Consider the following 26,758-nt stretch of genomic DNA (forward strand, 5'->3'; position numbering starts at 1 on the left):
TTTCTAATTATTTCCTTAGGAAATAACATTCCTTAGGATGTTATTAGTCTAAATATGTTAGTTGAAAAGAAAATAATTCCGTAAGAACTGAGATCGTAGATATCTATTCCTCTTAGATGAGTGACAGCTGAAATCAGAATTTATTTTCCATAAGAGTCCTGCTCTGTAATTCTGTGAAACAACTGAGGCTGCCTTGTCTCCCTTTCTCTTTCTTGTGCGATTGCTCTTTTTTTTTTTTTCGATTGCTCTTTTATGCCAAAGCCACGGGTCTTCTCCAACACCACAATTCAAAAGCATCAATTCTTCAGCACTCAGCTTTCGTTATAGTCCAACTCTCACATCCATACATGACTACTGGAAAAACCATAGCCTTGACTAGATGGACCTTTGTTGACAAATAATGTCTCTGCTTTTTAATATGCTGTCTAGGTTGGTCATAACTTTCTTTCCAAGGAGTAAGCGTCTTTTAATTTAATGGCTGCAATCACCATCTGCAGTGATTTTGGAGCCCCCAAAAATAAAGTCAGCCACTGTTTCCACTGTTTCTTCATCTATTTGCCATGAAGTGATGGGACCAGATGCCATGATCTTAGTTTTCTGAATGTTGAGCCTTAAGCCAACTTTTTCACTCTCCTCTTTCACCTTCATCAGGAGGCTCTTTAGTTCTTCACTTTCTGCCGTAAGAGTGGTGTCATCTGCAAATCTGAGGTTATTGATATTTCTCCTGGAAATCTTGATTCCAGCTTGTGCTTCTTCTAGCTCAGCATTTCTCATGATGTACTCTGCATACAAGTTAAATAAGCAGGGTGACAATATACAGCCTTGACATACTCCTTTTCCTATCTGGAACTAGCCTGTTGTTCCATGTCCAGTTCTAACTATTGCTTCCTGACCTGCATATAGGTTTCTCAAGAGACATGTCAGGTGGTCTGGTATTCCCATCTCTTGAAGAATTTTCCAGTTTATTGTGATCACAGAGTCAAAGGCTTTGGCATAGTCAATAAAGCAGAAATAGATGTTTTTCTGGAACGCTCTTGCTTGTTCGGTGATCCAGTGGATGTTGGCAATTTGATCTCTGGTTCCTCTCCCTTTTCTAAAACCAGCTTGAACATCTGGAAGTTCATGGCTCACATATTGTTGAAACCTGGCTTGGAGAATTTTGAGCATTACTTTACTAGCGTGTGAGATGAGTACAATTGTGCAGTAGTTTGAGCATTCTTTGGCCTTGCCTTTCTTTGGGATTGGGATGAAAACTGACCTTTTCCAGTCCTGTGGCCACTGCTGAGTTTTCCCAATTTGCTGATATAATGAGTACAGCACTTTCACAGCATCATCTTTCAGGATTTGAAATAGCTCAACTGGAATTCCATCACCTCCACTAGCTTTGTTTGTAGTGATGCTTCCTAAGACCCACTTGACTTCACATTCCAGGATGTCTGGCTCGAGGTGAGTGATCACACCATCGTGATTATCTGGGTTGTGAAGATCTTTTTTGTACAGTTCTTCTGTATATTCTTGCCACCTCTTCCTAATATCTTCTGCTTCTGTTAGGTCCATGCCATTTCTGTCCTTTATTGAGCCCATCTTTGTGTGAAATGTTCCCTTTGTATCTCTAACTTTCTTGAAGAGATCTCTAGTTTTTCCCATTCTATTGTTTTCGTCTATTTCTTTGCATTGATCGCTGAGGAAGGCTTTTTTTTTTTTTTTAAGATTTTATTTTTTTTTAAATTTTTTTATTTTTTTATTTTTTTTTTTTACATGAGGAAGGCTTTTTTATCTCTCCTTGCTGTTCTTTGCAACTCTGAATTCAAATGGGAATATCTTTCCTTTTCTCCTTTGCTTTTTGCTTCTCTTCTTTTCACAGCTATTTGTAAGGCATCCTCAGACAGCCATTTTGCTTTTTTGCATTTCTTTTTCTTGGGGATGGTCTTGATCCCTGTCTCCTGTACAATGTCATGAACCTCTGTCCATAGTTCATCAGGCACTCTGTCTGTCAGATCTAGTCCTTTAAATCTATTTCTCTCTTCCTCTGTATAATTATAAGGGATTTGATTTAGGTCATACCTGAATGGTCTAGTGGTTTTCCCCACTTTCTTCAATTTAAGTCTGAATTTGGCAATAAGGAGTTCATGATCTGAGCCACAGTCAGCTCCCGGTCTTATTTTTGCTGACTGTATAGAGTTTCTCCATCTTTGGCTGCAAAGAATATAATCAATCTGATTTCCGTGATGGCCATCTGGTGATGTCCGTGTGTAGAGTCTTGTGCTGTTGGAAGAGGGTGTTTGCTATGACCAGTGTGTTCTCTTGACAAAACTCTATTATCCTTTGCCCTTCTTCATTTTGTACTCCAAGGCCAAATGTGCCTGTTATTCCAGGTGTTTCTTTACTTCCTACTTTGCATTCCAGTCCCCTATAATGAGAAGGACATCTTTTTTGGGTGTTAGTTCTAAAAGGTCTTGTAGGTCTTCATAGAACTGTTCAACTTCAGCTTCTTCAGAGTTACTGGTTGGGGCGTAGCCTTGGATTACCGTGATATTGAATGGTTTGCCTTGGAAATGAACAGAAATCATTCTGTCATTTTCAAGATTCCATCCAAGTACTGCATTTCAGACTCTTTTGTTGACTATGATGGCTACTCCATTTCTTCTAAGGGATTCCTGCCTACAGTAGTAGATATAATGGTCAACTGAGTTAAATTCACCCATTCCAGTCCATTTTAGTTCACTGATTCCTAGAATGTCAATGTTCACTCTTGCATCTCCTGTTTGACCACTTCCAATTTGCCTTGATTCATGGACCTAACGTTCCAGGTTCCTATGCAATATTGCTCTTTCCAGCATTGAACCTTGCTTCTATCACCAGTCCCATCCACAACTGGGTGTTGTTTTTGCTTTGGCTCCATCTCTTCATTCTTTCTGGGGTTATTTCTCCACTGCTCTCCAGTTGCATATTGGGTAGCTACCGACCTGGAAAGTTCATCTTTCAGTGTCCTATCTTTTTGCCTTTTCATACTGTTCATGGGGTTCTCAAGGCAAGAATATGAAGTGGTTTGCCATTCCCTTCTCCAGTGAAGCACATTCTGTCAGACCTCTCCACCATGACCTGACCATCTTGGGTGGCCCCACATGGCATGGCTTAGTTTCATTGAGTTAGACAAGGCTGTGGTCCGTGTGATCAGATTGGCTAGTTGTCTGTGACTGTGGTTTCAGTCTGCCTGTCCTCTGATGCCCTCTCTCAGCACCTACCTTCTTACTTGGGTTTGTCTCACCTTGGACGTGGGGTATCTCTTTACGGCTGCTCTTTACCTTGGACGTGGGGTATCTCCTCACGGCCCCCGCTCCTGACCTTGGAGCAGGGTCGCTCCTCATGGCCGCCGCTCCTGACCTTGGATGCGGGGTAGTTCACGTCCAAATTAATACATTTGCTTCCTCTCAAAACCTGAGGTTAACTCTTCTGATTACTTTGTTGGATGATCCTTACTGTTAAGAAACTCATACTCTGGTAAGGTCAGACACAGATAAGCAAATATTGCAACAAAGTAATAGAGATCCATACCTGTTGAGACTGGTATTGATAGGAGGGCGTGATCAGCAAGTCATCAAGAGGGCAGGTAGAGGAGGGCGTCTTGAGCTGGGGTACAGTGTCTGTAGATACATGGCAGGGGTAGGAAATGAGCAAGGTGTTAAGAGAGAAAATGGGGTTATTGAAACCATCACAAGTATCAGGTTAAACTCTCCATCCTCACATGCATACAGCTCTTTTAATTGTTCATTTCATTGTCACGACAAACAAAAATTCTGTCTTAGTCTTTGTTAGGAGCTTCCCAGGTGGTTCAGTGGTGAAGAATCTATCTGCAATGCAGAAGACCCAGGTTTGATCCGTTGGTTGGGTAGATCGCCTGGAGAAAGGAATGGCAATCCACTCCAGGATTCTTGCCTGGAGAATTCCATGAACAGAGGAGCCTGGTGGGCTACAGTCCATGGGATCATAAAGAGTTGGACCAACTGGGTGACTAACACTTTCACTCAGTCTTTGTAAAGGAATAAGAACTCATTAGAAAGCAATAATGTGCACTAGGAGTGACAAGCAGTTGTAATATATGCTAAATCTAAATCTGGGACTTCCCTGGTGGCTCAGTAGTGAAGAATCTGCCTGCCAATGCAGGAAATGCGGGTTCAATCCCTGGGTCTGCAAGATCCCCTGGAGAAGGAAATGGCAACCCCCTTTAGTATTCTTGCCTGGGAAATCCCACAGACAGAGGAGCTTGGTGGGCTACAGTCCATGGGGTCGGAAAAGACTAAATAACAACAACAAATCTAAATCTAGTTAATTGACGTTGGCCACCTAGAATGCTTTGTTAAGAAGGATTCTGAGGTCACCACTTGATGTCAGTGAAAAAATTGCCCCTGTTGATTAATGACCAGCATTATGTGTGGAAATAAGGAAGTTTGCACTTGATGATTGTATTCTGGAGCTAGGTGGCATGTGCTTGAAAGTTGGCTCTGCCACTTTCTCGCTCTGTGACTGTCACAGGTTGTTTAAACTGTGTCCTTGCCTGTGAAGTAGAGATAATCAAAGTGCCTATCTTTTAGATTGTGATAACTAAGTGAATTAATATATATAGTGTTTAGAATGGTTTTTAATGAGTTGTAAGCACTCAGTTAATACTAGCTGTAGCTGTTGTTAGCTACTATTTATCTTCATGTAAATAAGATTAATAATCAAAGTACCTATCTCTAGATTGTTATGATAATTAAGTGAATTGATACATATAAAGTGCTTAGAATGGTATTTAATGAGTTGTAAGCACTCAGTTAATACTAGCTATTGTTAGCTATTATTTATCTTCATGTGTATAAGATTAATACAAAACCCAGGGGAATCCAGTATGTTTATTTGTACTATTGTCTTTTATGTTATAAATAAAAGTTATTTGTGAGTAGGCAGATAGCTTAGTTATCCTGCTCTTTCCTGTATTCTTTGGGACACAGTGCAATTTGAAGGCTATTTTAGACATAATGTTGATTCTGAGGCTAGACTGTCAGAATAAGGAGAGTTGGAATGATTGGTAGTTGTGCAACGTGGTCTTATTTTGAATTGTTTCACTCTGATACAGTGTGAGATGGATGTGCAACAATGAAACAGTTATATCATTTATCTGTAGCACAAATATGAATTGTCTAGATTCTCAGAGAACTCTTTTTGGTATGGTTTAACATCCATTTCATATGAGTTGCAAAAAAAATTAAGACTTTTTTTACATCCTAGTTTTACCCTGTGAATTTATAAATTCCTTCTAGGGGTTCATGTGGGACATAGCTGAGGAAATGAAAGCCATGTTGGTGTTTGCTGAACATCGGTACTATGGAGAGTCCCTACCCTTTGGTGCTGACTCCTTCTCGGTAAGTGTGTCTTTTAAGTTTAGAACATTTTCTAATTACATGTTCCACTGTAAGAAAAATGATATCTTTAACTTGAACTGCCTGAATTTCAGTAACTTGTATTTAACCTTTTCATATATAATTTGAAACCTTTTCATATATAACTTCATATATAATTTCATATATAATTTTAAAGCCTCAATTTTTAAAATTGTATTATTTTTAAATAATTGTATTATTTTTAAAATAATTTTAAAAATTATTTAAAAAATCATATTATTACCATTTTTATAGTATTGATCAGTCTTTAACTCAATGTGATGAGGCTAGCCTTTGCCAGGTAAATCTTAATCTAAGAATGTGGAGACTGGAGGGAACTTTTCATTGTTTAAAAAAAAAATCAGTAAATAATCCTATTTATAAATTATATATGTAAATTATTGGGTCTATCACTGGAAAAAATGTTAGGAGTACAAAAATGCTTGTTTAGTAAGGTGTTTTTCAATAAAATAAGGACCGATCATACTTACCTGGCAGGGGAGATACCATGATCACGAAGGTGGTTTTCCCAGGGCGAGGCTTATCCATTGCACTCCGGATGTGCTGACCCCTGCGATTTCCCCAAATGTGGGAAACTCGACTGCATAATTTGTGGTAGTGGGGGACTGCGTTCGCGCTTTCCCCTGAAAAAAAAAAGGACAGATCATCTCTATGATTCAAAGAGGTCAGCTAGTCAATAGATTCCCTCCTAGCCTTTCTTTTCTCTCAGGGAACTTTGGCCTTGACCACAAATCTACACTTTAATAAGGCAAGACACCCTTTCCTCAGCTGAGTCACTTATCTACTACCTGACACTATGTGTTTCTGACTATATGGATTTGCCATCTGTATTATTCACTATTTTTCTTTTAGCAACTCACTTTTCAAACTTAGTACTTTCTTAATAAAGGCTTTATGTACTATTTTTTCTAAGTTATATTGAAATAGAACAAGTATTAAAGTAAAAATGTTTGTGCACTACCTAGGATCATGATGTATACCACCTTTATACACATACCAGGCATTTTTTAAAAAAGATTTCTTTCTTTTTTTTTTTAATGTAGATCACTTTTTTTTTAAGTCTTCAACTGAATTTCTTGTAACACTACTTCTGTTTTATGTTTTGTTATTTTTGGCCCTAATTCATGTGGGATCTTAGCTCCCTGACCAGGGATCGAACCTGTACACCCTACTTTGGAAGGTGAATGGACCACCAGGGAAATCTCCATACCATGATTTTGGAGAAATCTGAGTTAGAGGAACTTGGGTCAGTCATTTTCTAGGCTTCCTGTTTTGAAAGAACTTTCTATTTTCTGAAATTTTGTTATCTTATCTTATAAATAAATAAAAAGTTCTTGTGTTATAAATGAAAACCAGAGTGATTTGCTGATATTTGTTAGATTGCATGGGAAACTCTATTCTTTAGTTTATTATTTTGCATAATTATCTGATTAGGGAAGTTGACAGGTTTTGAAACCATTGAAAAGTAGTTTGTTGCAGATAAAAACACAACCTCCTTTCCTAGTTCCTTGTGGTCCGTACTCTGCTAGGAAAAAGGAGGTGAGGGCTCTCTATGCTATGCTTCCTTCCCTTCATGTGCTCGCAGAATTTGTTAGTAGCATGGGGGAATATTGCAAATGCATAGGATTGGGAAAAAACTGCACTCAACTATACATCGTGCCATGAAAACTAAAAGTAAAGAATAGTGACAGACCATGAGAGAGAAGTTGAGAAGTCAGAGAACATACATCTTGGATAAGAGGAAAGGTTAAAGGAGTAAGTGACATGCATAGGAGAGAGGAAAGATGGGCCTCTGTGGTTCCAAAATATACCAGGTGATGGGAGGAGTCAGAGTGGTGAGACCAAACTCTGAAGGTTAAATAGGATAGTCTGATGGAAATGTGGCTGTGTTAGTTATCTGTTGCTACATGACAATTTACCTCAAACTTTAGTGGCTTAAAACAACAATAAACATTTATTATTTTCCAGTTCCTGTGGGTAAGGAATTTGGAGTGACTCAACTAGGTGGTTCTGTTTCAGGGGATCTCATGAGGTTAAGACGTCATTTAGTGCTTCAGTCATCTGAAGGCTTGACTGAGGCTGGAGGACCCTCTCTGCTTATATGGAGGATCCACATGAGTGACAGATTGGTGCTGGGTGTTAGCAAGATGCTTTAGTTTGTCCTCTCTTGGGTTTTTCCAAAGGCCTACTTGAGTGGCTTCATGACATGACAGCTAGCTTCCCTCAAAGTTGGCCATCTAAGAGAGCAAGGTGGAAACTGCAGTGCTTTTTTTTTTTTTTTTAAGTCTTTATTGAATTTATTACAATATCTCTTCTGTATTATGTTTTGGTTTTTTGGCTGCAAGTCATGTGGGCTTCAGCCCACAGGGTCACAAAGAGTTGGATACAGCTGAAGCGACTTAGCAAGCATGCACATGTGGGCTCTTAGCTCCCCAAGCAGGAATCAAACCCACACCCCCTGCTTTGGAAGGTGAAGTCTTACCCAGTGGGCCACCAGGGAAGTCCACCTGCAATGCTTTTCATGACCAGACTTTGGAAGTCATATATCATTTCTGCCACATTCTATTTGTGTTAGAACCAAGTCACTAAGTCCAAACCAAGTTCAAAGGGGGAAGAATTAGGCTTCACCTTTTAAAAGGAGACTCTTCTTTAATCTTCTCAGCTTAGCAGGACTCCATTTGAGTTCCACCTTCCTACACTGCAGTGAGGAAATTCTCCCTAGGCAGAGAACTAGATGATCATGGAACTTACTTCCTGAGTAAGTAAGTCACGGCTATGGTGTTTCCAGTAGTCATGTACAGATGTGAGAGCTAGACTTTAAAAAAGCTAGAGAATTGATGCTTTTGAACTGTGTGCTGGAGAAGACTCTTGAGAGTCCCTTGTAAAGCAAGGAGATCAAACCAGTCAATCTTAAAGGAAATCAACCCTCTTTGGAAGGACTGATGTTGAAGCTGAAACTCCAGTCCTTTGGCCACCTGATGCAAACAGCTGACTCACTGGGAAAGACCATGATGCTGGGAAAGATCAAAGGTAGAAGGAAAAGAGGGTGACAGAGGATCAGATAGTTGGATGGCATCACTGATTCAATGAACATGAACTTGGGCAAACTCAGGGAGATGGTGAGGGACAGGGAGGCCTCATGTGCTGCAGTCCACGGGGTCGTGAAGAGTCAGACACAACTTGGCGACTGAACAACAACATTCTTCTCTCAGGAATCAAAGTCTTGTGTTGCTTTTCCAATGTCTGAAAAAGGTTGTTCCTTATGTTGTTTTTTTTCCTTAACTCCAATTTTATAGTTGTACGACAGGCAGGCTGACTTATTCCAGTTGTTGGTATATCAGACATAATAATCTTTCTGATGAGGAAGGATGTTTTATTTTTACTGATGATTCTTACTTTCATTTTTCACAGGATTTAGTTTACCTTTGCTTTATATGGTAGCCTTTGTAAATGTTTCAAGATTTGAAATAAAAATTATAATAGAATAGTTGTCTGTTAAAATTAGTATTGTATGCTATCACATCTGTTGTTAAATGTTACTTATGATTTGTCTTTGTTGTTTCTACTACTTCAGCAAAGTCTTTGGTAAATAGCATTTAATAGAAATTACATTTTAATGCAAAAATACATTATTTTCTTCCCACAAACTTAAAATCACTTTTCCATGAGTTTAAATTAGCAATGCTAGTGCTTTAACTGGGTGTTTTAAATCAGTTGCCTAGAAATTCTGTTTGGAGAAAAGCTTATCTGGCTTTTTTCTGGATTTATGTTATGCCTAAGCTGCTATTATATGCACATTTATACCCATGTTCTTTGTTGTTTTTCTTTAGGATTCCAGACACTTGAATTTTCTGACAACAGAACAAGCTCTGGCTGATTTTGCAAAGTTAATCAAATACTTGAAAAGAACAATCCCAGGAGCTAGAAATCAACCTGTCATTGCCCTAGGGGGCTCTTATGGTGGCATGCTTGCAGCCTGGTTCAGGATGAAGTATCCTCATTTGGTGGTTGGGTAAATTCATTTATGTTGGATGTGAGCACTTTCTTAATGATTGGCAAAGTGAATATAGAGTGGTTTTTTTTTTTTGGCGGGGGGAGGTAAAACATATCCTATTCTATTGTACTGAGATTTTAAATTTCTGTTCCACTAAGAGTTGTAGATTTTTCTCACCACTCTTGTTCAGTAACAGTTTCAATTTTAAAACTTGAATTATGTGAGTTACATTTTTTTCTTTTCTCTTTCTTTTGGTCTTCTTACCATTTAGAGCTCTTGCATCCTCTGCCCCCATCTGGCAGTTTAATGATCTGGTGCCTTGTGACACATTTATGAAGATTGTAACTACAGATTTTGGCAGAAGTGGCCCAAATTGTTCAGAGAGTATCCGCAGGTCCTGGGATGCCATTAGTCGACTTGCAAAAAAGGGTAAGCTTTAATTAAGAGAATGGAATCAATGTTTTGGGGTTTTTTTTTTTGTACCTTTTAAGTGCTAAATCTAACACTTTCCACTTTTTCAGTAAACTTTTTTTTAAATATAACATACATGACTGAATGACTAACACTTTCTTTTATTTCACTTTACATATTTAAGTATAACATATAGAAAAGTACACAAATCAAGATATACAGCTTGGTGAATTTTTGCAAAGTGAATACATAGTGTATTCAGCATGCAGATCAGGAAATCCCCCCCACCCCCACCTCCAAATCCCCTCTGGCTCTTTGCAGATACTACCTCTGTGCTTATCAAACCAGTTGCTATCCTGAATTCTAGAACCGTAAATTAACTTTGCTTACTCTTGAATTTTTTAATAATCGGAATTGCATAGTATGTATTTTTTTGTCTCTGCTGTCTTTTACTCAACACTGTGGGATAAATCCATTTGTTTTATTTAGGTGTAGTTTATCCATTTTCCTTGCTCTATAGTCTTTTATTTGTTTATTTACACATGACAGTGATTGAGAATACTAACTCTGGTAAGCCCCATGAAGATAGGCAACTTATCTATCATGAGATTAACCAGTTGCTCTAAAGATATTTTGTTGAATGTTGAAAAAACCTTTTTGGAGAAACTGCATAGGAGACTGAGCTTTCTAAAACACAGGTGAAGAATAAATGATCTGTAAAACCCTTCTGTTGAGTGGTGCTTTTTAGATTCCAACAATGTGACTCTATTCTCAGGCCCTGGCTTGCGTTGGCTTTCTGAGGCCCTTCACTTATGCACTCCGTTAACAAAATGGCAGGATGTTCAGCATTTGAAAGACTGGATCTCTGAAACCTGGGTGAATCTGGCAATGGTGGACTACCCTTACGAGTCCAACTTTTTACAGCCTTTGCCTGCTTGGCCTGTCAAGGTAACAGGAAGATATCCTTTCATCACTTTTAATAACATACTTCTGTCTCTTCACTGCTCCCACCTGCCCCCCCCCCCTTTTTTTTTTGGTGCATTCTCTGACTTTCAGCATCAGAGGAATTCCCAGTGACAAGGGGACTCTGGAATTAGTCGAATCTCAAACCTAGGTAGGAATCCTGGTTTTACTCAAACTTGGACGTGTTACCTATCTCTTCTGAACTTCAGTTTCCTCATTTAAATAATGGAGTAAAATGCATAGATTACAGAGTTGTATGAATTACAACTCTTAGAACTAAAGACTAACTCTTAGAAATAAGACCAATAGTTGCTGTTAATGAAATAGTTACTATGTGCCCAATTCTGTGCTGTATACTTCACACATACAATTTATATATGTGAGTCACATAGAGCTATGCCTAATACATGGTCAGTGCTTGATAAATGGGAGCTGCTCTCATGGTGCTATGATTCAGTCAACTGCTAAATGTATTCCAAGTACTAAAGACATCATAAAGGCTACGTACATACAGCAAGGTGGAGTACAAAGAGCACTGACTCTGGATCCTTATCCAGAGCCACCCTCTACCAGCTGTGTGGTCTTGGCAAGTCTCTCCTCTTCTTAGGCCTCCGTGTCTTCCTCTGCAGAATGGGATAATGATGCTTACATTCTCAGTAGGGTTGTGCTGAGGATCAAATAAAATATTGGATGTGAAAACGCTCTGGAAACTTTAGAGAAACATGACACAATAAAATTTAAAGTTCTTTTCGTGCCAGAATTCTTTATTGTATGTATTCTTGTTAAGCATTCCTTTGTAAAGAGCATTCCTCATAGTTTTAGAAACAAAGGCTGGCCAACTTGATGGTTATTAAATTCAGAGAATATAACAGATTCTACAGCTAGAACGAGTGCTGTAAATGTATAGAGAATTGGTAATGTAAGAACCAGATTTCAAAAGCAATTTAAATTTAGCTGTCCTTTTGAATTATTAAATGCACACCTTGCTTAAAACTTTGTAACCCAAATGAAACAAGATCATTTGCTACTAGAGATATTTTTCTTCATCTAAAAAGTAGAGTGGCCAGTGGGTATCTTGCACATAGCAAACCAGAGGTAAATGTGTATTTGAATTAAATTGAATTTTGACACTACAAAATTATTTTAAAGAGTAGATCTCTTTCACATGGTAAGAAAACCTATATCAAAATAATGAGGAAAAACTAAATCTGAAACCATTAGTCTCCATAAATTTACAGGTGCTAATAATGTCTTATCTTTCTATATTATTTTATATTTATAAAGCACTTTCATGTATACTATCTCATTTAATTCCCACAGTCAAGAGTTATAATTCCAGTTTTATGGAGAAGAGATTTAAGCTCTACTAAGAGGTAGTAGAAGTGGTTTTGAATGCAAGTCTACCATTGTTCAGAGCCCATGATCTTCTCATGTATTGCACTGAACTATTAATGGAATACTTGAGGGAAGAGTTGGGTAGATTGCTGGCCTCAGTGTGACAACTATCAGACTTAACTTTATACTCTGTGTACAGAGTGAGAATTACATTTACATCTTTATGCCCATTTGGAGAATAAGTTGTCAGATGATAAAACATATGGGGACTTCCCTTGTTATTTAGAATAAGGGTTGGCAAACTTTATCTGTAAAGGACTAGATAGTAAATATTTTAGGCTTTGTGAGCTGTATAGTTTCTATGACAGCTACTCAGCTTTGTAGCTTTGGCAAGAAAGTGACCACAGACAATATTTAAATGAATGAGGAAGGCTATGTTCCAACAGTATTTATAAAACAGGCAGTGGCTGGCTTTGGCCTGGAGCCTGTAGTTTGCTGACACAACTTAGGAAAAGTGCCAGAGGAATACATCTTTTTAATGTTCATTTATGATTTGGAACAGTAAACAGCCTAACTGGTTTTGTCTGTGCATCTTTAATATTCCTTTTGAGATATTTTGCTATTGAATCTTAACTGTAAATATATAGTCTTGTCTTTTCTCTCTCCTAAGTAATCACTCAAAATTAGTGTAGTATATCTCAAGTATTTTGTCATGTGTTTTTGATTTAGCACAGTCTTTTTTATCTTTTGTGTGCATATATATATTTTAAAAGTTTATTTTTAAGGCAAAGTAACTTTGTGCCTTTGCCTCATAATCACCTTTTACTTCTTTTATCTAGGACTTGTTCTTGTTATTTCCTTCAGTTTTTTTGTTTGGTTTTGTTACCAACTTTATCCTTTCTTTTGATTTATTAAGGAACTCTTGATTGTTTATTGTATGTTTATAAATCTGTTTCCTGCCTGCAAACCACCAAAAGTAACCTCTCTTTGCCTCTTGCTTGAAAAACTTTCTTTGCCTCCATCTATCTCTGATTTTATCCTATCTGATTTCAGAATTTTTCCACTACATGTCTCCCTCCCAAGCTTTTAGTTTCAGATCACTTTCTTTCACTGTTCATTCTGTTTCTCCTTTCTTGACCCCCTCTCTGTTCTCCCAACCCCCTAATCCCTGGAACACTACCCAGTTGGAGACTGCTCTTTCACTTGGATAGTTCCATTTAACCAGGACTCCTCCTCCCTCTGATACACTTCCTCCTTTTTAAAGGACTAACAAACAGCGGTCCTTTTCTGAGTCTGTAACTCAAGCTTAGGATGGTGAGATGATATGTAATAGTTATGAAAAAATGCAGGTCATTTCCAGTGCTGCCTGGACTTGTATGGTTCTGAAGTATCCATATGGAGTGTCTAAATGCTATTTTCCACGTCAACTCAAGTATCATTGTTTCTAATTTATCTTTGAGCCATGCACACTCAGACTCCATTTGCTTTTGTTTACTGTTAACAGAAGCTGCAACATTCATGCAGAAATAATCACGGCCTTGGCCGATAGAACACAAGGAAGAGGAGAAAAGGAAATAGAAAACCCCTCTGTCATTTGACTGCTCTGTCAGCATAAAAACTCCTAGCTCTCAGTTCTCAGCTTCAAGAGCAGTGGTAAAGGATACTATAGTTTGTTTGTTTTGGAATCATTTTTCAGCTGATAACTCACCACATCTTTTGGCTTGGCTTCCTGAGCATGCAGATAGATACAGTGAAATAATAAGACATAAGATGGAAAATCTCTTCTGTTTGTCTTGGTGTTTGATAATGTATTCGACCTCTCTGGGTGGTTTAAGCGGTTTAGGTGCATTCTATGAAAAGGGAGCTTTTAATGACAAAACTAATGTGATTATCTGAGTGAGTGTGAGAGGGGTATTGAAGCCTTAGAGAAAGAAAATCTGTTAGAAAAGCTGAATGTATCTGCTTAATCCTTTCTCTAATGTGGATGGGCCATACTCTCTGAGAAGAGATAGGTTTTTTTTTTTTTTGACCTATCTTCTTTAAAAGCATTTCTTTGCCTTCTTTTTGTTTCTGTTATTCAAATGCTTATCTTCATAGGTAGAGGGACACTTAAAGCTTTTAAACAACTCATTATCTTTACTTTCTCTGGTGTACGTGGCATTATATTTGGGTTAAGAGCTGATCAGTTTGGAACTGACATTACAGTGTTGTACTATCTCCATGATATCTCCACTATTTAAAACAGAATTATTAAAATGGACCTCCTATGCTCTTATAATATTTTTTTCCTGAATGTTCACATTTGTTCTAGGAAATAGAAAGTGAATTAAATCTGTCCATTTCTTAAGCCTCATTTTACTCCACTGCTTTACAGTTTTGTTTTTACTATTTCTTAATAAAAACTTTTTTGTAATTTTATATTGCCACAGAATCCCTTCTCTAAGTTTTTACCTAAAACAAATGCACTTAGAAAACTGTAACATAAGAATAAAAAAAAAAAATTAAAAAAAAAATTAAGCATGAGGCTGCAGGTATGTTTAGGTACCGTTTTTGTTGTTACTTGACTCTTATACTGTGACTTCAGAGTTGAGTGTGTGCAGTGTAGTGGTTACAAATGATATCTTCAGAGTGTTCTGCATTTGAATCCCGGTTCTGTTACTTTCTGGTTGTATGACTTCACAGAAGTTTCTTAACCTCTCTCTGCTTTGGTTTCCTCATCGGCAAAATGGGGATAAAGTATTTATAATGTTTATTAGAGTCGTTATGAGCATTTAATAGGACCTGCTGTATGGTAAGCACTAAATTGATGCTAGTTATATGCATATGATTGTTACTATATATACATATCAAGAAGACATTGTTGTACCAAGAGTTTGTAGCCAGATTCTGGGTTCAGAACCTGTATTCACTGTTTTAAATTTGTGTATCTGTAGTCAGACCTCTCTGAGCTTATTTCCTTCTCTGTGGAGTGGGGATGGTTATTATGTTTCTCCCTGGGTCACTGTAGGGAAAACACCTGACCTCAAGGAATAGTCAATAGTTTTACTAGCAGATTCAGCTCCAGCTGTTCCCATATCAGTGGATTTATGGTCTAAGTAGGAATGCTATGCCATATATAGAAATTGTTTAGAAGGCACTGTTTGTTAGTGTCTACAAAATAAATAGACAGTATAATTAATTAATTCAGTCGCTTAGTCATGTCTGACTCTTTGTGACCCCATGAACTGCAGCACACCAGGCCTCCCTGTCTATCCCAACTCCCGGAGTCCACCCAAACCCATGTTCATTGAGTCGGTGATGCCATCCAACCATCTCATCCTCTGTTGTCCCCTTCTTCTCCTGCCCTCAATCTTTTCCAGCATCAGGGTCTTTTCAAATGAGTCAGCTCTACACATCAGGTGGCCAAAGTATTGGAGTTTCAGCTTCAACATCAGTCCTTCCAGTGAACACCCAGGACTGCTCTCCTTTAGGATGGACTGGTTGGATCTCCTTGCAGTCCAAGGGACTCTCAAGAGTCTTCTCCAACATCACAGTTCAAAAGCATCAATTCTTCTGCTTTATAATACAGGGGCTATCTCAGTGCTGAGTATTTTGAATAGAAGTGGTTGGCAGAGAATTTTTCTTTGATTAGATCACAGTCCCTAAGTAAATAATTAATGGACCAAGTCATATGGGTAATAATTGCAAATTTCAGGCTTAAGCTGAAATATTATATGAGATTGAACCAAATATGCCAATATTTGTGTTTGACTCATAAACATGACAATATCATATGATTCAACTTAACATTTACATAGGTATTTTATGCATCACATGGTAGTTTAACAAAAGGTTATGAATATCTTCTTTTGAACTACTAGTTTTTGAATAAACATGGGAATGGTGCTGAGGTTTTGCTAATATACGTGTTTTGGGGAAAACTTTATTCACTCTTGGCTACCCCAAAATTCTTAATAGAATACAGTCTTCCCTTAGTATCCATGGTATCTTCAGGGGATTGGTACCAGGAGCCCATGTTTCTACAAAAATCCATGGATGCTCAAGTCCTTTATATAAAATGGCATAGTACATGGGTACTATGTACTGAGTACAGTCAGTGGGCTTCCCTGGTAAAGAACCCACTTGCTGATGCAGGAGCCGTGGGTTCAGTCCCTGGGTTAGGAAGATCCTCTGCAGAAGGAAACCCACCCCAGTATTCTTGCTTGGGAAATCCCATGGACAGAGGATCCTGGTGGGTTACAGTCCATGGGGTCGCAGAAGAGTCGAACACAACTTAGCGACTAAACAACGGGAAGTAGGGTTAGTGGTCCTCTTTATCCATGGGCTTCCCATCAGTGGATTCAGCCAGCCTCAGATGGAAATTTCCACCCACGGATACCAAACTTGTGGATATGGAGGGCTGACTGTATATTTATTGAGAAAAATCTTTATAAATGGACCCACTCAGTTTAAACCTGTGTTTTTCAAGGGTCAGCTATATGTAGAGATATGTTAGGAAGTGTGTCTTTTAAGCTAGAGGATGATGCTTAGACTCACAGAATCTTTGTGTTAGAAGGGAAATTTAGAAACACCTAAGATAATCAAATTATCTTATTTCACTTATTTTTTGTTTGACCACACTGTGTGGCTTATGGGATTTTAGTTCCCTGATCAGGGATGGAACTCAGGGCCCCAGCAGTGAGCGTGCTGAGTCCTAACCCCCGGGCCAGCAGGGAATTTGTGGCAGACATGTTTTAAGTGGTATTTCTCGGGCCTGCTGTCTAGCCCTGCTGAGTGCTAAGTTGCTTCTGTCATGTACTGCTCTTTGTGACCCTGTGGACTGTAGCCCACCAGGGTCCTCTGTCCATGGGATTTTCCAGGCAAGAATACTGGAGTGGGTTGCCATTTCCTTATCCAGAGTATCTTCCCAAACCAGGGATCAAACCCACGTCTCTTATGTCTCCTGCTTTGGCAGACAGATTCTTTACCACTAGCGCCATCGATCTATGGCAAACAAATTTTAAGTGATATTTTCCAGGCTTTTTATCTAGCATACTGGTAGCATTATAAATTGATATTTCCTTTCTATAGGGTACTTTGACATGTAGCAAAAGACTTCAAAATGTTTTTCTTTCAAGCCAGTAATTCCTCTAAGAATTTATCTCAAGAAAACAAGGGTAGATAGATTTAGCCCCAAGGATATTTATTATGGCCTTACTTATAATAATAAAAGATTGGAAATGATACAAATTACCAATTTGTCCTCAACTCCCCATGCTGATTGCTGCCTTCTGATTTTTCTCATGTTGGTCATTGTCCTTATTAGAGTGTGGTACTCAGAACTGGACACAGTACTCCAAGGGCGCTCTGACCTCACAGAGGACAGTGGGCCCAGGATTGCCCTTAATCTGGACATGGAATTTCTATCAGCAGAGGCCAAGTTTCTGATCATGATGTTCTCTCTGTGTAAGTGGGGCTGCCAAAACCCAAGTATTGTCAGCTGGTGCCGGTCTCCAGCCATGCTTGTGTCTTTTAGGGAGTGACAGTAACTGCTGTTTGCAGAGATGGCTATTCACGGGGACTCCTTTTCTTTGCCTGACAGAGGCCCAGTGTTCTTGCTCTGAGAGGGGATCTGATGCCAGCATGTGAGTCACACTCACTTGTTACTGTTCTCTTCAAGGGTTTTAGGCCACTTGTTGCTGCACATCAGCGCCCCCTTCTCTCTCTGCCCAGCTTGCTCTGTCACCCTGCCTCATCGGCCATGCTGTTCTTGAACATAATGCTCTTCTCTGCATTCCATGGGTCTGCTCCGGAGTCTCCTGCTGCATTTTGAAAGACCTGAGTCCGCTAGGGGAATCCACATGCAGGAAAGAATGATGGTCTTTGCTATGCATGGTCCATTGCATGGCAGTAGATAGTTTAATAATTCTATGGTTAGTTCTTGATTTTCATATATTCTTGAGAATTTCTGATTGGCTTATGTCTCAGGAACATTGTCTGAGAAAAGGGCTATATAATTAGGTATTTTTGACTTATCATGAATGATTGAGAGTTGTCAGAATAGTAAAACACTCTTTTGCCTGTTTTCTTCAGCTTTCATTTCCTTATTGCTTTAGACTTGATAAGTTTGTGAATCTTAATTTTTGACTTTCTCACGCTCAGAATTTCCAAAAACTTATCGAGAATAATCACATTGTATCACACTTTTGGAAAGTCACATTGCAGTTGAGCATGTTAAAGGCTCTGAGAAATCCTGTAGTTAAGAATACTGTTCATATTTGCTGCTACAACATTTCCTAAAATTATTTGACTCTAAAATGTTTTTTCATAAAGTATCATTTAACATTCCATAGACATATTGTTGTGCCAAATAAATTTGGGGAGAGGTATTAAAATTTCCCTGTAATTCATTTTCTCTGTCTTTTCAAGTTTCCCTTTTTCTCAGGAAGGTGTTGCTGGAAGCTGGTCCTAGGCAGAACTGTGATGAGAGATCAGCTTTGCTTGTGACTGCTCATCTCCTTTTGCAGTGATCACCTTTCCTGACTGTGGGAGCGTGTCACTAGACGAGGCCTTGTTGCTCCTGCTGCCCAGAATTTCTCTCTAAAGTGGGGTAGCTGGGTTCTTTCTTGCCTGGCTCCATCTTCTCTGGACCTGTCTTTTTTGTCAGAACTTGCCTTTTTGTATGTATCTTTTCTGTGTGAAATGAGAGGAGATCAGATCATTGAATACATGTCAAGATGTTAATAGAGGATGCAAGCTTAATGTATTTTTTTTGCCATTGGGGTGTTTGCAGTTTTACAAGGGAAGGCCTCCTAAGCTGCATAATAGATAAGATGTATGTTTTACAACGAGAGAGACCTGGGGTTGAAAGACTCTAAGTTCTACCATTTACTAACTCGATGACCTTGAATAAAGTGATTTAACCTAAGAATCAGTTTGTTCATGTGAACTAGTAGACAAATATATATCTAGTGAGATTGTTGGAGGATTAAATGATGTAATATTTGTAAACCCAGCAATCAATAATTAGTAGCTATTGCTGTTGTTGCTATTGTCCCTGTTTCAACTGATTCTGTTGCCTATGATTTTTCCCCAATGTTTTTTTTTTTTCCATTTATTTTTATTAGTTGGAGGCCCATTTTTTTTTTTTTCATTTATTTTTATTAGTTGAAGGCTAATTACTTTACAATATTGTAGTGGGTTTTGTCATACATTGACATGAATCAGCCATGGATTTACATGTGTTCCCCATCCCGATCCCCCCTCCCACCTCCCTCTCTACCTGATCCCTCTGGGTCTTCCCAGTGCATCAGGCCCGAGCACTTGTCTCATGCATCCCACCTGGGCTGGTGATCTGTTTCACCATAGATAATATACATGTTTCAGTGCTGTTCTCTCTAAACATCCCACCCTCGCCTTCTCCCACAGAGTCCAAAAGTCTGTTCTGTACATCTGTGTCTCTTTTTCTGTTTTGCATATAGGGTTATCATTACCATCTTTCTAAATTCCATATATATGTGTTAGTATGCTGTAATGTTCTTTATCTTTCTGGCTTACTTCACTCTGTATAATGGGCTCCAGTTTCATCCATATCATTAGAACTGATTCAAATGAATTCTTTTTAATGGCTGAGTAATATTCCATGGTGTATATGTACCACAGCTTCCTTATCCATTCGTCTGCTGATGGGCATCTAGGTTGCTTCCATGTCCTGGCTATTATAAACAGTGCTGCGATGAACATTGGGGTGCACGTGTCTCTTTCAGATCTGGTTTCCTCGTGTGTATGCCCAGAAGTGGGATTGCTGGGTCATATGGCAGTTCTATTTCCAGTTTTTTAAGAAATCTCCACACTGTTCTCCATAGGGCTGTACTAGTTTGCATTCCCACCAACAGTGTAAGAGGGTTCCCTTTTCTCCACACCCTCTCCAGCATTTATTGCTTGTGGACTTTTGGATAGCAGCCATCCTGACTGGCGTGTAATGATACCTCATTGTGGTTTTGGTTTGCATTTCTCTGATAATGAGTGATGTTGAGCATCTTTTCATGTGTTTGTTAGCCATCTGTATGTCTTCTTTGGAGAAATGTCTGTTTAGTTCTTTGGCCCATTTTTTGATTGGGTCATTTATTTTTCTGGAATTGAGCTTCAGGAGTTGCTTGTATATTTTTGAGATTAATCCTTTGTCTGTTGCTTCGTTTGCTATTATTTTCTCCCAATCTGAGGGCTGTCTTTTCACCTTGCTTATAGTTTCCTTTGTTGTGCAAAAGCTTTTAAGTTTCATTAGGTCTATTGGAGGCCCAATGTTTTACTGTGAAAATGTAAGTAACATTTTGTTCATTTTGTAATGGACATGAACTTGAGCAAACTTTGGAAGATGGTGAGGGACAGGGAGGCCTGGCGTGCTGCAGACCATGGGGTCACAAAGAGTTGGACATGACTGGGCTACTATACAACAACAACAATTTTTGCTATATTGTATTTGCTTATAATATATATATTCACTTATCCACCCCTCTATATATCCTTCCATCTTATTTTTTAAATTCATTATGTATGTTGCAGACATCAGTACACTCCTTCCTGAATACTGTGATGTGATTTAATTTTTTTAAAATTTAATTTATTAAAACTAAACAAACAAACAAACAAAAAACCAGTTTATCTATTTCTCTCCACTGCTGCCCTCCTCCTGTCTCTGGTAGCCACTAATCTGTTCTTTTTATTTATTAGCATGGATTTTTATTTTTATTTTTTATTTGTTTATTTTTTTTGGATTTTTAAATTAAAAGGATTTTTTTTTAGATTCTACATATGAGAGATCTTACAATATTTGTCTTTGTTTGACTGATTTCACTTAGCATAATGCCCTTAAAGTCTATCCATGTTGTCACAAATGGCAAGATTTCATTCTTTTTAATGGCATAATAATATTCCGTTGTATATATGTACCATATCTCTTTTATTTATTCATGCACTGATGAACTCTTAGATTGTTTCCATATCTTGGAAAATCACTGCCAAGACCTATGTCATTGTAAATAATGCTACAATGAACATGGAGACGCATATATCTTTTTAGATTAGTGTTTTTCTTTTCTGTGGGTAAATTCCCAGAAGTGGGATTGCTGGATTATATGGCAATTCTAAATTTTTGAGGAACTACCATACTGTTTTCCATAGTGATGTATCAGTTTACATTCCTAACAATAGTGCACAAGGATTCCCTTTTCTCCACATCCTTGCCAACACTTGTTGCTACTTTTCCTTTTGATAATAGCCATTCTTATAGATGTGAGGTGACATCTCATTGTACTCTTAATTTGCATTTTCCTTTTAATTAATGATGTGGAGCATCTTTTTATATACTGGTTGGCCATCTGTATGTCTTCTTTGGAAAAGTATCTGTTCAGATCTTCTGCCCATTTCTTAATCAGATTTTTTTGTTTTTTGGCTGTTGAGTTGTTTGAGTTCTTACATATTTTGGATGTTAGCCCCTTATCAGATATATGATTTGCAGATATTTTCTCCCATTCAGTAGGTTGACTTTTCATTTGTTGATGGTTCCCTTTGCTATGCAGGAGCCTTTCACTTTGATGTAATCCCACTTGTTTAGTTTTGCTTTTGCTGCTATTGCTTTTGGTGTCAGATTTAAAAAATCATTGCTAAGATCTATGTCGAGGAGCTTGCTACCTGTGTTTTTTTCTGTGAATTTTATGGTTTCAGGTCTTACATTCAAGTCATTCAACTTGAGTTAATTTTTGTGTCTGGTGTAAAATAGACATCCAGTTTCATTGTTTTGCATGTAGCTGTCCAGTGTTCCCAATACCCTTTATTAAGAGACTGTTTTTCCCCCATTGAATGTTCTTGACTTCTTTGTCATAAGTTAATTGATCATATGTGCATTGGTTTATTTCTGGTTTCTCTATTCTGTTTCTTTGTTTTTATGCCAATACCATATTGTTTTAATTAAAATAGCTTTGTAATATAGTTTGAAATCAGAGTGTGTGATGCCTCTGGCATTTCTCTTTCTCAAGATTGCTTTATCCATTTGGGGTCTTTTATGGTTCCACACAAATTTTTAGATTTTATTTCTGTGAAAAAGCCATTGGAATTTTAGTAGGGATAGCATTGAATCTGTATATTGCTTGGTGTATGGATATTTTAACAATATTAATTCTTCCAGTCCATGAGCATGAAATATATTTTCATTTATCTTCATTTTTTTCATTAATGTTTTGTATATAAAAAAAATTTGGTTGAATGTGAGACCTTAGTTCTCTGACCAGGAATCAAACCCTTGTCCCCACATTGGAAGGTGGAGTCTTAATCACTGGACTACCAGGGAAGTCCCTTGTATTTTTTTAATATACAGGTCTTCCATATCTAAAATACTTCCTCTCTGGTATTTTATTCTTATTAATGTAATTGTAAATGGGACTGTTTTATTAATTTCTCTTTCTAATAGTTCATTATTAGCATATAGAAATGCAACAGATTTTTGTATGTTGATTTTGTATCTTGAAACTTGATTTTGTATCTTGAAAAGTCATAGATTTTTCTTAATGGATTCATTAATTTTTCTAACAGCTTTTCTTTTTTCGCCACACCACAGAGCTTGCAGAATCTTAGTTCCTTGACCAGAGATTGAACTAGTGCCTGCTGCAGTGAAAGTATAGAGTCGTAACCTCTGAACCTCCAGGGAATTTCCTCTAGCAGTTTTTTGATGGAGACTTTTTGATTTTCTATATATAATTTCATGTCATCTGAAAATAGAAACAGTTTTACTTATTCCTTTCAGATTTAGATGCCTTTTATTTCTTTTTCTTACTTACATTCTCTGGCTAGGACTTCCAGTACTATGTTGAATAAAAGTGATGAGTGTGGACATCATTGTCTTGTTCCTGATCTTAGAGGAAAAGTTTTCAGGTTTTCACTGTTGTGTATGGTGCTTGCTCTGGGCTTGCCATGTATAACCTTTATATGTTGAAGTATGTGCCCTCTATGCCCACCTTGTTGAGAGTTTTTATTATAAATGGCTGTTGATTTTTGTCAAATACTTCTTTAGCATCTATTAAGATGATCATATGATTTTTATCCTTTATTTTGTTAATATGGTGGTTCACATTGACTTATTTGTGGATGTTGAACCATCCTTGAATCTCTGGATACATCCTATTCAATCATGGTGTATGATCCTTTTAATGTATATTTGAATTCGGTTTGCTAATATTTTGTTGAGGACTTTTGCATCTGTGGTCATCAGAGATATTGGCTTGTAATTTTCTTTTCTTGTGGCAGTCTTACTAGTTTTGGTATCAGGGTAATGCTAGCCTTGTAAAATGAACTTGGAAGTGTTCCCTCCTCTTCTATTTTCTTGGGAATAATTTAGGAAGGATTGATATATTAATTCTTCCTTGAATGTTTGGTAGACTACACCAGGGAAACCATCTGGTCCTAGACTTTTGTTTTTTTGGAAGGTTTTTGGTTACCGATTTAGTCTCCTTACTAGTATTCAGCCTGTTCAGATTTTCTGTTTCATCATGATTCATTCTTGATAGGTTGCATGTTTCTAGGAATTTATCCATTTCTTCTAGTTGTTGAATTTGGTGACATAGTTATCATCAAGTTATATCAATAACATGCTATAATAGTCATTTGTTATGTTCCTTTGTATTCTTGTGGTATCAATTGTAGTATCTTCTCTTTCAGTTCTTATTTTATTTATTTGAGTTCTCTCTTTTTTCTTGCTCACTCTGGCTAAAGACTTGTTAATTTTCTTTGTCTTTTCAAGGATCCTGGTTTTTTTTTCTTTCCTATTGCCATGTTCCAGACTGCAAGTGTTTCCTGGAAGGGAGCTTTACATATGTCTGGCATCCTGGTTTTTATATCTGATGCTCCAGTTTTTATGGCTGCCACCCTTGGGACACCCCTTGATCACCTGGCCCTGGTGGCTGGGGATGGATTACAGCTTGCATTCTTGGGTCCCATGAGACTGTGTAATTGGAGGTATGATTCTTGACAGGTTGCCACCCTCAGGGCACTGCACAGATAGCGGGTTGGGGGCACACTGCCCATTTTTCTGTGAAAGAGACTTCTTTGCTAGTTTGGAGCTTCTGCCTGCAGGGCAGGCTTCAGGTTTGACACATGTTTAGTGGCCTTCAAGGCTGCTCTTAAAGAATGTAGGCTGTGGATGCCATCTTGGTTCTTTCACTCTGCCTTTCTGTTACCACCTAGAAAAGAGCTCATACACTTACCTGGAGCCTGTTTTTTGTGACTGCCCAGTGGACACTTCCAGATCATCCGACTCTGGTGGCCAGCAGGACTCATGCTTGCAGTCCCACAGGACTGTATATATTTGCATATTTTTAAAAACTGATGCTTGAGAGTCTGGCTTCTAGTCAGCCTGAATCAAAGAACTAAGGTTCTCCCTTTTGGGATGTTGACAGGTTGTGGCATGTCTTCAACTACTTGGAGTTATTAAGACTATAGTAGGCTGCTTGGATAAGCACAGAGATTTGAAAGACAACCAAGAGTTAAGGGCAGAGTTGAACAACAAGGTTTGTCTTCAACAAGGAGGCCACTCCTTCAAGACTGGGGGAGGTGGTGGTTTCATCTACTATATAGAAATTGAAACAGAGAATCAAACAGAATGAAGAAACAGAAAGAATATGTTCTAAGAAAGAAGAATATAAAACTCAGAAAAATCTTAATGAGAGAAATATTAATTTACCTGACAAAAGTAATGATTATGAAGATGCTCACTGAACTGGGGAGAAGAATGAATGAACACAGAACTTCAAAAAAGACATGGAAAGTATTAAATAAGTACCAAATAAGATGTTGCAAAGCTCAAGTATATAATAACTGATAAAACTACACTGGAGAGGTTCAACAGCAGATTAGATGAAACAGAAGACAAGATCAGCCAACTCAAAGACAGGGCAGTAGAACTTACTGAATCAGAGCAGCAGAAGGAAAACAGAATGAAGAAAAGTGAAAATAGCTAAGGGGCTTATAGACTAACATTTATGTCAAATGGTCTAACATTCACTTCATAGGATTCCCAGAAGAAAAAGAGAAAGAGGGGAAGAAATCTTATTTGAAAACAAAACAGCTGAAAGCTTCCCTAATCTTCCACACCTAGGAATCTCAGAGAGTTCCAAATAAGAGGTATCCAAACAGACTAATACCAAGACAAATTACAGTTAAAATGTCAAAAGTCTTGACTTCGCTGGTGGTACAGTGGATAAGAATCTGGCTGCCAGTGCAGGGAACGTGGGTTTGATTCTTGGTCCAGGAAGATTCCACATGCCACGGGGTACCTAAACGCATGTGCCACAACTCATGAAGCCTATGTACCTAGAGCCTCTGCTCTGCAACAAGAGAAGCCACCACACTGAGAAGCCTGTGCACCGCGACTAAGGGTAGCCCCCCATTACTGCCACAGCAACAAAGGCCTAGTGCAGCCAAAAATGAAGTCAGAAGTTAAAGACAAGAAGGAAATCGATACATATTTTTACACAGATGATATTGTTATTTTTAACTGGAGTATAAAAAGCTGACAGTGGAGTATAGAAACAATTTGCCCTGCTTTGTCAGTTTTTGCTGACGGCAAAGTGAATCGGCCACAGGTGTACATCTGTCCCTTCTTCTTTGGATTTCCTTCCATCTAGGGAAGAAAATGTCACCACAGAGCATCGAGTAGAGTTCCCCGTGCTATACAGTAGGTTCTCATTAGTTATCTATTTTATACATAGCACTAGATGTATGTCCATCCCAGTGAATCTCCTGATTCATCTCACCACACCCCCTTTCTCCCCCTTGGTGTCCATACGTTTGTTCTCTACATCTGTGTCTCTATTTCTGCTTTGCAAGTAAGATCATCTATACAATTTTTCTAGATTCCACATGTATGTGTTAATATATGAAATTTATTTTTCTATAAGTTACTTCACTCTGTATGACAGTCTCTCGGTCTATCCATGTCTCTGCAAATGGCACAGTTTCATTCTTTTTTGAAGCTGAGCAATACTCCGTTGTGTATGTACCACAGCTTCTTTATCCATTCCCCTGCTGATGGACAGTCAGGTTGTTTCCATGACCTAGCTATTGTAAACAGTGCTGCAGTGAGCACTGGAGTGCGTGTATCTTTTTAAATTATGATCTTCTATGGTGTATGCCCATCAGTGTGATTGCCGGGTCATATGGTAGTTCTATTAAGGAGAAAATATTAAAAGCAACAAGAGAAAGTAATTTCTTACATGCAAAGAAACTCTCATAAGACTATGAGTAGATTTTTTAGCAGAAAGTTTTCAGGCCAAAAGGGAGTGGCACAACATATTCAAAGTGTTAAAAGGAAAAAAATCTTTAAACTAAGAACACTATAGAACAGATAGAGTTTACCAGATAAGCAAAAACTAAAGGCGTTCATTACCACTAAACCAGCCTTAGAATAAGTGTTAAAAAGGACTTCTTTAAGCTGAAATGAAATGGCGCTAATTAGTAACGAGAAATCATATGAAAAATAAACCTCACTGGAAAGAAAAATAGATATAGGAAGTCCCCTACATTCAAACAAGTTCCATTCTAAGAGCACAATTGTAAGTCCAATTTGTTTGCAAATCCAACAAAGTTA

At 38.1% G+C, this 26,758-nt stretch overlaps 1 protein-coding gene and 1 non-coding gene across 3 annotated transcripts in view; both read left to right on the plus strand.

Moving 5' to 3' along the window:
* The window catches only part of LOC122430816 (prolylcarboxypeptidase), an 80,358-nt gene that overhangs the window by 41,831 nt on the left and 11,769 nt on the right, over positions 1 to 26,758 (plus strand). For both annotated transcript variants that reach the window (XM_043451687.1, XM_043451686.1), the window contains exons 4-7: positions 5,301 to 5,402; positions 9,272 to 9,453; positions 9,707 to 9,864; positions 10,622 to 10,794. In XM_043451687.1, the coding sequence (XP_043307622.1) occupies positions 5,301 to 5,402; positions 9,272 to 9,453; positions 9,707 to 9,864; positions 10,622 to 10,794 (615 nt within the window). The remainder of the gene's footprint in view (positions 1 to 5,300; positions 5,403 to 9,271; positions 9,454 to 9,706; positions 9,865 to 10,621; positions 10,795 to 26,758) is intronic.
* Positions 5,904 to 6,067, plus strand: LOC122431492. The gene has a single exon (XR_006266516.1). It is a non-coding gene; the product is annotated as a U1 spliceosomal RNA (small nuclear RNA).

The sequence above is a fragment of the Cervus canadensis genome, chromosome 29 (assembly GCF_019320065.1).
Source record: "Cervus canadensis isolate Bull #8, Minnesota chromosome 29, ASM1932006v1, whole genome shotgun sequence".
NCBI classification, from domain to species: domain Eukaryota; kingdom Metazoa; phylum Chordata; class Mammalia; order Artiodactyla; family Cervidae; genus Cervus; species Cervus canadensis.